The 12,044-nt window shown below is 42.2% G+C and overlaps 1 protein-coding gene across 3 annotated transcripts in view; it reads right to left on the bottom strand.

Moving 5' to 3' along the window:
* MMD (monocyte to macrophage differentiation associated) overlaps window positions 1-12,044 on the bottom strand; it is a 57,853-nt gene that overhangs the window by 15,119 nt on the left and 30,690 nt on the right. For all 3 annotated transcript variants that reach the window (XM_073684137.1, XM_073684139.1, XM_073684138.1), the window contains exons 3-4: window positions 3,286-3,446; window positions 2,208-2,282 (exon numbers count right to left, since the gene is read on the bottom strand). In XM_073684137.1, the coding sequence (XP_073540238.1) occupies window positions 2,208-2,282; window positions 3,286-3,446 (236 nt within the window). The remainder of the gene's footprint in view (window positions 1-2,207; window positions 2,283-3,285; window positions 3,447-12,044) is intronic.

Genomic DNA, 12,044 nt, shown 5'->3' with positions numbered 1-12,044 from the left:
CTCCAAGGGGTGCCATGCATACCAGGATGGGGGCTCAAGGGGTGCCATGCATACCAGGATGGGGGCTCAAAGGGGTGCCATGCATACTAGGATGGGGATGGGGGTCAGGTATACCAGGATGGAGGGGCCATACATACCAGGATGGAGGATATTAACAGAATTGGGGGACATTACCCCAATACCAGTGTCAGCAGCAGACCCCCTCCCCCATAACAGGGCATCATGACCACATTTTTTGCTTAAAATTTTTTTTCCTATTTTCCTCCTTTAAAACCTAGGTGCGTCTTATGGTCCGAAAAATACGGTAGCATTGTGGGAACTTAGCCTAAAGGGATATATTACAAGTAATACTCAATCTATTCCCACAAAACTATATATAGTGGGTACGGAAAGTATTCAGACTCCTTTAAATTTTTCACTCTTTGTTTCATTGCAGCCATTTGGTAAATTTTAAAAAGTTCATTTTTTTCTCATTAAAGTACACTCTGCACCCCATCTTGACTGAAAAACAAAAATGTAGAAATTTTTGCAAACTTATTAAAAAAGAAAAACTGAAATATCACATGGTCATAAGTATTCAGACTCTTTGCTCAGTATTGAGTAGAAGCACCCTTTTGAGCTAGTACAGCCATGAGTCTTCTTGGGAATGATGCAACAAGTTTTTCACACCTGGATATGGGGATCCTCTGCCATTCTTCCTTGCAGATCCTCTCCAGTTCCGTCAAGTTGGACGGTGAACGTTGGTGGACAGCCATTTTCAGGTCTCTCCAGAGATGCTCAATTGGGTTTAGGTCAGGACTCTGGCTGGGCCAGTTAAGAATGGTCACAGAGTTGTTCAGAAGCCACTCCTTTGTTATTTTAGCTGTGGGATTAGGGTAATTGTCTTGTTGGAAGGTGAACCTTTGGCTAATTGAGGTCCAGAGCATTCTGGAAGAGATTTTCATCCAGGATATCTCTGTACTTGGCCACATTCATGTTTCCTTCAATTGCAACCAGTCGTCCAGTCCCTGCAGCTGAAAAACACCCCCATAGCATGATGCTGCCACCACCATGTTTCATTGTTGGGATTGTATTGGGCAGGTGATGAGCAGTGCCTGGTTTTCTACACACATAGAACTTTTTCGTGATAATTCTAAGTGTTATCTTGGTCTCATCAGAGCAGAGAATCTTATTTCTCATAGTCTGGGAGTCCTTCATGTGTTTTTGAGCAAACTATGCAGGCTTTCATATGTCTTGCACTGAGGAGAGTCTTCCGTCGGGCCACTCTGCCATAAAAGCCCGAATGGTGGAGGGCTGCAATGATAGTTGACTTTGTGGAACTTTCTCCCATCTCCCTCCTGCATCTCTGGAGCTCAGCCACAGTGATCTTGGGATTCTTCTTTACCTCTCTCACCAAGGCTCTTCTCCCACAATTGCTCAGTTTGGCTGGACAGCCAGGTCTATGAAGACTTCTGGTGGTCCCAAACGTCTTCCATTTAAGGATAATGGAGGCCACTGTGCTCTTAGGAACCTTGAGTAATGCAGAAATTCTTTTGTAACCTTGGCCAGATCTGTGCCTTGCCACAATTCTGTCTCTGAGCTCCTTGGGCAGTTCCTTTGAGCTCATGATTCTCATTTGGTCTGACATGCACTGTGAGGTCTTATATAGACAGGTGTGTGCCTTTCCAAATCAAGTCCTATCAGTTTAATTAAACACAGCTGGACTGCAATGAAGGAGTAGAACCATCTCAGGATCACAAGGAAATGGGCAGCATGTGACTTAAATACGAGTGTCTGAGCAAAGGGTCTGAATACTTATGACCATGTGATATTTCAGTTTTTCTTTTTTAATAAATTTGCAAAAAAAATTTTCAGTCAAGATGGGGTGCAGAGGGTACTTTAATGAGAAAAAAAATGAACTTTTTAGAATTTACCAAATGGCTGCAATGAAACAAAGAGTGAAAAATTTAAAAGGGGTCTGAATCCTTTCCCTACTCACTGTATCAATCTGCTCAGCTTTTTTTGCTCTATAGTACAATACCATTAAAACATTGTAAAAGTGTTTTCACCACGGTAGCTTGTAATAGCATTGTGCTTAAAAAAGTGGTTAGGAAAAATGTCCATTCAAATTTCAAGGGGATTAATACAAGAAGGATAACATTCCTGAATACGCCATGCAGGTGACACTCTCAGCATTAACGCCCGCTAATTGGAATTCTAATACCCACCATGGAGCATAGGATGCCGCAATGAAAAAGTAGATGACCATTCTGTCACACATGTGGAAACAGTGCTCTACAGCTCTGGAAAGAAGAAAAGAAAGCTCATCTAGACAGTTCTGTAAATGATCTGCTGTCACATAAATAATGCAATATATTAGGGAAAGTGGCCAATTGTTCTGCTGCTTGGTGACAACGCTCCAGTGAGCTCATTCACAAAGTCAAAAGGGAAAGAAAAAAAAAATGTGGTGAGCTCCATTATGGTATGCCAGCTTACAAGAGCGGTGGAAAAATGACAGGCTGTATGCTATGCATCATTAATGAAGATGACACTCCACCATTTACAGATATATATTCCAGTACACACATGTCAAACTCTGGTCCGTGGGTAAAATCTGGCCCACAGGGTGATTTTATTTGGTCTACGACACCAGAAGCACCCCCCCTATGTGGGGCCCATTATACTGTATGGAGGACTATGTGGGGCCCATTATACTGTATGGAGGACTATGTGGGGCCCATTATACTGTATGGAGGACTATGTGGGGCCCATTATACTGTATGGAGGACTATGTGGGGCCCATTATACTGTATGGAGGACTATGTGGGGCCCATTATACTGTACGGAGGACTATGTGTGGCCCATTATTCTGTAAAGAAGACTTTGTGGGGCCCGTTATACTGTACACTGGTTGGCCCGTAACTTTGTCAAAGTTTTTCATTTTGGCCCTTTGTGTTTTTAGTTTGACATCCCTGGTCTAGAAGAAGTAATCAACCAAGGACAAACAATAGAAGTAGATCATAAAAAGAAATGCAAATACAAGAACTGGGCTGTTCTGTGACCTAATCTGCCACTATGGTCAATTTCTTCATATTTGTTCTCCATCAGTCAGTGAAGCCCCAATGACTCATGTAACGTATAACCAAAAAAAGCACTATTTACAGTCGCTTTAGGGTAATAAAGGGATCAACTTGCTTATCTTTTAAAAGGGTCATATATATATGGTTTAGTATAGTAGAAGTTTCTGATAGGCTCTCTTTAACCTTTAGGGTAACAATAATGGACTCATCACATAGCGTTACATACCTAAGATGACTTTTCTTCCAGGTGACTATGTGAAACACAGTGGAAACTATAAAAAGGGCACACAAGCCCATTCCATAAATCCATGCCGTTATCTTTTCCCAACGATCATCTGACATGCGGTGTAATAAAGCACTTCCCACAATAGATGGGACGATGAGGAACTGTAAAATATAGATATTTGTAACGGATCATGCACAGACGAGGCATAAGGGTTTTATCACCTATGAGAAAACAGACTTTCATTGTGTATACATACTTTATTAAGATACGAGGTTAGAAAAGTCATGATATTATACATTATATTTGCAAAGATTTCCAACTTTTATGGAAATAGAGCTTAATGACAGTAAGAGTCTTGCTTGCTTGAAAACATTGATCTAGGGTAGTGAAGAGACTGAGCTGTCAGACACCATTAACAGGAAAGAGTTGGAGGATTTCTGGAATAGGAAAGCAATCTTTTTTTTTTCAATTTTATATAACCCCTTTAATACGTTTAATGGGTGCAGTTTTGCTTCATCTTTGGTAAATTGCATGGAATTGGCCAAATTCAGCTTCTTAAAGGGAATCCGTCGGGAGGTTTTTTTGCTATGTAAAATGAGAGCAGCATTATATTGGACAAGGAATCCTGATTCCAGGGATGTATCACTTACTGGACTGCTTAGTGCAGTTTTGATAAAATCCCTGTTTTTTCAGCTGTAGATGTAGCAGAGCCAAGACTTGTGTGCTGTGTATAACCCCGCCCACACCTCTGATTGCACAGTGCACACAGCAAGCTGCCAATGTCAGCAAGCTGCCAATCAGTGGTGGGGGCGGGGCTACACAGATTAGCCTGACTAGTGTGACCTATTCATGTAATGGTAATCTCCTGTTGGTAAAACATTAATTGAATGGAAACTACAACACGCAGCTTAGTAAGTGACACATCGCTGGAATCAGGCTCTATTGCCTTATATTATGCTGCGCTCAGATAAACTGCTGACAGATTCCCTTTAACATACCTCCCTCCCCCAAGTACCGTATATTCCTATTTATCATAATTAATCTTTGGGAATGTGATAGCATTATCAAAATACTTATCAGGTCACATTCCCCTTGAGTCTCAGTACAAACAATGCTGGAACAGAAGTGACTCAACCAGTGGATTCTAGGAAAGTGGCAAAGAAAAAGGTTTGTCAGCTGAGATAAGACTATCGCCAGATACTGCTCACCCTACTAGATTTTGTGTCAGTAATGTTGATCTTCAAAGGTCAGACAAATGCGGAGATGTGACATATATAACAATGCAACATCCATCCACTTGTTCCTTGTGGGTCCTGCACACATGAATCTTACTGTATAGATTTTAATTTCTGGGGTATGGAAACATATAAATGCTACCATAAGTATTAGAAATGTTCTCCGTGAATATTACCAAGAGATTAACAAATGTTAAAAGCAAATTACCCATCGTTATTCGTGGCCAATATCTCTTTTATTAGTAGTTATAAGAGGTCCGTGTTGTTTGACTTCAAATCAAAATATAGTCCAGAATACAGTGTACACAGCTGTATTTGCCACTGGGCCCAGAAGGTCCGATGCCTATGGTGGCAAGTTGCGGCGCCAGCGTGAAAGAAAAAAAAAATGAATCACCCCTCTCCTCAGCCAGATCTAATAACAAACCTTGCGTCCTTGCAGAGAGGAGGGGATTGCATTAATTTATATTAACATCTTTAAGACACAAATACAAATGAAGATGCAAGTCCATCTGTGCTTCCGGGTTTCAGAGGAGCAACAATGAGCTCCCTACCCAGACGTGCAGCATCGTGGTCACACTGTTGATGTCACTGCAGCGTGATGAGGTCACTTTATCATGCTGCTGATGCCATTGAAGTGCTACAGAGGTGACAAAGATGGGGGAGACTGAAGAAGATAAGCACTCCATGGAGCCGGAGATACAAAGGAATTTTACTATAAATGGGGGTGGGAGTGTTCAGCATACAGAGTAAGGAATAGTGTGACTGCACAGTACAAAGAGGGGGTAGCGTGAGGGTCAGAGTTTAATAAGGGGGCTCAGTATGGAGAGGGACACTGAAGGGGGGCACAGTATGGGGAAGGGTTAGCATGTGTGAGGAAACAGTGTAAAAAGAGTGCACAGTTTGTAGAGGGGGCAGTGTGGAGTGACATAAGGGGGTAAGCCTAGTGTGGAGAGGGGCTAGCAAAAGTGGCCAGTGTGAAGATATGTAGTGGAGACAGTGTGGAAGCCATAGTTCAAAAGGAGGATGATGTGGTGGGTATAATTCATAAGGGAAGAAGATGTGGCAGTCATAGTATATAATGTGGGGACGGTGTGGAGGCCATGTACCATAAGTGACAGTGTGGGAGTTATGTATTCATGCACTGAGGATGATTCTGGTGCTGTATTCATGTACTGATGGTGGTTCTGATCCTGTAGCAAATAGATGTAGTAATCTCCACATGCACACATGTACAACACAAAGATTGAAAATACAGCGGTTTGAACAAGGCCATATATGGCAGCCAAACAAGTGATTGACTAAAGACCCTACACACATTACATTGCTGTCTGTCAAACAATTGAACGGCCAATAATTCAGGCGATTGTTCAGCCATCAGAGCTCCCTATAAGAGAGCTGCGGTGGTAGTCTCAAGTCTGAAATTGGACATACCAGATCCTTATCTTCCCTGACATCGTGTGTCAGGGGACTCTATACACATTAGACTGTCAAGCTGAACTTGTTGATATTCGACAGGTTCAGTCCACCTAAAGCCCCCGTCTCACATAGAGATATCGCTAGCGAGATCGCTGCTGAGTCAAGGTTTTGGTGACGCAACAGCGACCTCACCAGCGATGTCGCTATGTGTGACACTTTGCAACGATCAGGCCCCTGCTGTGAGGTCGCTGATCGCTGGAAAGTGTCCTGGACCATTTTTTGGTCGTTGGCCTCCTGCTGGCCGGCACACATCGCTGTGTGTGACGAGCGGAACCAACGATCAGGCTGGTATCCATGGTAAACATCCGGTTACTAGGGGCACGCGCGCACTTAGTAACCCGCTGTTTACCATGGATACCACTCTGCTACGGTGCGCGGGAGGTTACCGCTCACCTTAGCAGAGTCGTATCCATGATAAACATCGGGTTACTAAGTGCACGTATACCCCTAGTAACCCGATGTTTATCATGGATACGACTCTGCTAAGGTGAACGGTAACCTCCCGCGCACGGTAGCAGAGTGGTATCCATGGTAAACAGCGGGTTACTAGGGGCACACGCGCACTTAGTAACCCGATGTTTATCATGGTTACGAGCCTGCTCCTGCTTCAGCAGCAGGCTGGTAACCGGGAGCAGGACATCGTGGAACGATTCTTTCCACGATATCGCTGCTCCCCTGATCGCTGGTGAGCCTGCCTGTTTGACAGCTCAACAGCGATGTATTAGCGACGCAGCAACGATCCCTGACAGGTCATATCGTTGTCGGGATCGCTGCTGCATCGCTTAGTGTGACGGGGCCTTTAGTCTAATCTGTATGGGGGATTTAACTACTATCTAAAGAGTATGGGCACTTTTAGTCCGACTTACCAGTAGGGGATGTGACCACTTAAATTGACTAGGGCAGCATGAACGCCAAATACGGCCCTGCAGTTAAGCAATTCACTGTTTTTTTTATGACCAGCAAAATTAGCACCTACTTTAAAGGGAATCTGTCATCCCCTGGGAGATATCAGACCTCTACTATGGGCATACAGGTTATAGAAAAGTAAATCTATACTTACCTTTATGGCCCATGGTAGAGGTTTGATTGCAGAGAAATGTGTTTTTATCAACTCGGTTTTGCACAGGCTTAGTGTCCCACGGACACCACAAAATCCCGGTCTACCTTTTTAGTTATCCCCGCCTATGTGTTATTTACCATATTCCCCCCTCCCCTGTACGTCACAGGGCCCTATGACGTGCACTGGTCTCCCTCAATTCCTGGGCATGCACAAAGCACCGCTCACATAGAGCACACTTCGTTTCCTCCCGGCCTCGTCTGTCTGTGCACTGCGCTGCAGGGTTCTATTGCGCAGGCGCCAGGAAGTGACAGTGACTCAAAAAAAAAAAACAAGTTGATAAAAACACATTTCTCTGCAATTAAACCTCTACTATGGGCCATACAGGTAAGTATAGATTTACTTTTCTATCAACTGTATGCCCATTGTAGAGGTCTGATATCTCACAGGGGGTGACAGATTCCCTTTAAAGAGGACATGCCAGTTCTCTTGACATTTCTGTGTTTATATTTCTTATGAAATAATGCTTACAACTGGCTTATTCCAGCCCCTTGTCATATCTACTGGAAATGCATGAATATATTGAAAACTGGGTGTTAGCTTTATCAGCGGGAAGTTCTCATTCATAAGTTGTTCAATCAGTGCGGACAGTGTCAGAGTCTATAGGCAGAACGCACTGAAGATGGCCCCTGTGCAAGAGCAATTTGTGGGCCCTTTGCAGTCCATAACTCATTATAATGCACAATATCACTTGTTTTGGAGGTCAAAATGTGTCCCTGACCTCTTGGGCCCCTGTGCGGCTGCACAGGTTGCACCAATGATATGTCCGCCCCTGGCAGAACGTTCAATTGCCAATTTGTTATATACATTTCCAGAAGGAATAACAGAGGAACAGCACATTGCCAAGTTCGGAGACAGGAAGCTAGAATTTTTAAAAACTTTGGGAAATGCCGACGTATTTACCAACATGTCATGATAGCTGACGGGTCCTTTTATGTGTACATTGATCCGCTTGGATTCAAATAAACCCACTGCCCAACCCATGTGATAAATGAAGAGATGAAGTTACTCATCAGCAGTTTACATTCCATTAGGTAAATCGGAGTTATTGTTTATTGTCTACTTGACTCACATACGGTTTTACTCAACAGCAAACAAAAAACATCTCATGTGCTACTGCTTCTAAAAAGGGACACACACATATACATATATATAGTGTGTGTGTGTGTGTGTGTGTGTGTGTGTGTGTGTGTGTGTGTGTGTGTGTGTGTATGTATGTATGTATGTATATATATATATATATATATACCTCTTAAAGGGGCATGCGCCTCTTAATGGGGTTTTCCCACAGACAAAGTACATTATTAAACAATATATCTTGGAATAATAATATGTTCCACAATTGGATGTGTTTTAAAAAAAATGTTCCTGTGCTGAGAAAATCTCATAAATGTGTCCCTGCTATGTACTGTGTAATGGCTGTGTCTCACCATGTAGAGCTGCTCCAGTTCATGGTCGTCACATACCACAGCTCCTGGTCAGGAGGAAGCATAAATTACTAATAAGGGAGTATACAGGTAAAAACAGCAGGGCCTCAAAGCTGCTGTTTTCTGAGGTAACACATTTCCATGTCTGTTTTATCACAGAAGTGTTTCTGTAGAGTCACCAGTCCTGTGAGCACATCATAAATCAAGTTGGTGACATAAGTTCAGAGGATGCTGGAGTTCCTTCCTCACTAATTTATGATTAGCTTTGAGGGTTGGAAATGTGCAGAAACAATCATGTGTTACCTCAGGGAGGGAAATGTTTTACCTTAGAAAGTAGCAGTTGTGAGCCCATGCTGTTTCATCTCTATACTTATCATAAATGACATATGCTCCACCCAGGTCAGGAGATGTGCAATGTGCCAACCATAAACTGGAGCATCTCTGCATGGTCGAACACAGCCATTACACTGTACACAGCAGGGTCACATTTATCAGATAACCACAGAACAGGACACCTTTTTTTTTTTTTTTTTTTTTTTTAAACACATACAATTGTGGAACTTATATATTATTCCAAGATCTATTGATTAAAATGTAGAACCCCTCTAATAAATTTGTCACATCTTTGGTGTGCAGCACAGCAAGAAATGTTATACCAGTCGGAGACTGAAGTACAGTTCTGTCGTAAATTACATCACTTTTTTGGTGCAAATAATGAAGAATTAGTCTGCCACACTTGGGAACGCCCCATCATAGATAAGCCCTGCCATCTTTTTAAAAAGTTGGCGGAGTCAACCAGGACTGGTGTATAAACCCCAAAAGTTGAAGTTTTTTGGTGCAATTATGAAAAATTGGCAGTTTTATGCTAGAAAACTGCTTGATGAATTGACTGGTTTCGAAAATCCATGAGGAAATATCTTATTAGTGGCACTCATTTTGGACCTCAATGAATAAAACAAGAGTAGAGAACAGCAATAAAGAAAGTGTACTTCTCTCTGAAGTACCCAGATCACCTGGAGATTACACAGACAAGGAATTGAATTCATATACTATCTTATTTCTCCTGCGGGGGCACTGCAGGAAACTGAAAACCAGTGGACAAGTTTCCTCTGTTTACCACTGATCACTTAGATTCCCAGCTGGAGGAACATTGTGTAATCATTTTCGGTTTGAATCTCTTCTTGGGCTGAGGTCCTAAGTTGTGTTTGTCCAAGTCACAGCTGTTTACAAAGCCTCTTCCAAAACTCCCAGCGGCTTTCCACTGCATCATTAACTATCATTGTGAATTATTAGGAAATTGCTTGCTTACTGGTGATAGCAGCAGGGTTTCTGCAAAAGATCATAAATTGATAATTCTTTTAGTACTGCTGTTGTCTATTATGAAGATAGTGCTCACTGTCTGGCCTCCGTCCTGGTAGTATTCATCCTTTTCCGTCAAGTGTGCACCTACCCTAAAAGCTCAGTTGTCATCTTTGGTCCAAATGTTGGCTGTTTGCTGGGTGGGTAGAACAAATAAATGCGTCTCAATGCGTTATCCTCTATCTGGATGTCTGGCTCTGTCTACTGCACATGTCCTCTTCATGAACCTCTGGCTGTCACATCAGATAAGAACAGATCTTTCATCTGTTTGCATTGGTAAAGGCTGATGCTTGAAAATTATATTTCTTCTGATGCTCAGCATTTTTTGCAATGGTCAAACGTGACAATTTAATTCTCAGCTTAGTCAAATCTATAGGCTTTAGTTCTCCGCCTGTAGCCTTGGCAGTGGCTCAAGACTACAGATAAACCTTCAACTTTGCAAGTACTTTAGATAATGAATTTCATAAAAAGTAATTTTCTAATATAATTTTTTAATTGCAGCTTATTCTTTTCGCGGCCGAATCATTCCAATAATAACCTGCAGGGAAATATTACCTCCCTGCATTTACCCTGTAAACCATCTCCAGTAGATACAACTTCACTACCATCCTAACCAATTATTCTACTGTCTCAAAACATCTTAAAATCACATAAAAAAACAAAACAAACTTACAATAGAAGAAAAGCCATAATTCTAAACTATTAGAAAATATTAAGTATTGCTTTACTTGTTCGTTTTCATGCATTTTATAAGTAAAAAAAAATACGCAAAGATGAACATTCCCGAAAGTAATCTGGAAAAGGGATAAGGTAATATTAGCATGTGGTTCATAGATTGGCCATTTGATACAGTTTTCTCATCATTACAGCAGGACTCAGATCTAGAACCACGTTCATTTGATTGGGGGATAAGGGGCTACACGTTGACGTCATCTGAATCATTATATTTAGGATTACAATGCATGACTGTGACTTGCGCGGCCTGATAAGTGACAGAGAGGATGAGCAGACACATCCACCTCTTTATTCAATCGATAGATGAGTCACTCTGGCTTCACGAGGGCAGATGTTACTTTATCGGTCAGTCAAGCCTTCTTTTTTTCTATTTCTCATGGGAAATTACAATACCTGATGGATTCTCTTCTTCTTCAGTTAGTCCACGCTTTGCAACAAAGTCATTGGTCATGATCTACTCAAAAAGCTACTCTAGTTTGTTGCTCAGAAGGCATAAAACGCTGAATCTCTGCCTGAGTGTGCGCACAGACCAGTGTACAGGCTCATTAGAAAGTCTATTTTTAGAGGAAAAGATCAATGGTGATGCAGTTTCTTAACTGATAAAGAGGGCCTGTCACTTGATCCAAAAAACTGGGTTAAAGGTCTTGTAAAAATCCATAAGCTCCCCTGATTCTGACGCTCTTTACCATTGTGCGCTGCGTCCCTCCATTGCAGAGATATTCACATTTATCTCTTCTGGAGTGCATCATGTGAAATCTCTTCATGTAGTGCAACAGGGCGTTTCTTCAGAGTCTTTTCTCGGGGCGTGGGCTTTCACCCCTCCCTCCCAGACACTGCCAATCACAGCTTATCTAGTAATCCAGCAGTCTTAGACGCTGCTGAGCTGTGATTGGCAGTGTCTGGAAGGGAGGGGTGAAAGCACACGCCCCCAGAAAAGACTCTGAAGAAACTCTCAGTTGCATTACAAGCAGAGCTTTTACATAGTGCACTCCAGAAGAGACAAATGTGAATATCTCTGCAATTAAGCGATGCAGCGCAAAATGATAAAGAGCGGCAGAATCAGGGGAGCTCTGGTATTTTTACAAAGTATTTTACCCAATTTTTTTTAGCAAGTGACAGGTCCTCTTGTTGTTTACAATCCAGTTTCTCTACTAAAAGATCAGTCACATTCATTGGCGAATCAGCCACTGACAAGAAGCTTACAGGGCACTGTATCATTTGGAAGACATTGTTGCTCGAGAGAATCGACTCAACTAGGTTATTGCACAACTTTCCTTGCCCTACATCACTGGCGGTACAACTTTGTGACCAGGGCTTCAAAATCTTATAGGTGAATGCATATAGGAAACTTCATCGGGTATAGTTCTGGTTTTAGGATCCAATGTTCCACTGTCTATCACACATAGTTGT

Source organism: Phyllobates terribilis, unplaced genomic scaffold, assembly GCF_046119375.1.
Source record: "Phyllobates terribilis strain yellow unplaced genomic scaffold, ASM4611937v1 Scaffold_5__5_contigs__length_657084704, whole genome shotgun sequence".
Lineage (NCBI taxonomy): Eukaryota > Metazoa > Chordata > Amphibia > Anura > Dendrobatidae > Phyllobates > Phyllobates terribilis.
The sequence above is the reverse complement of the archived record's forward strand: the minus strand, read 5'-3'. Positions and strand labels throughout refer to the sequence as shown.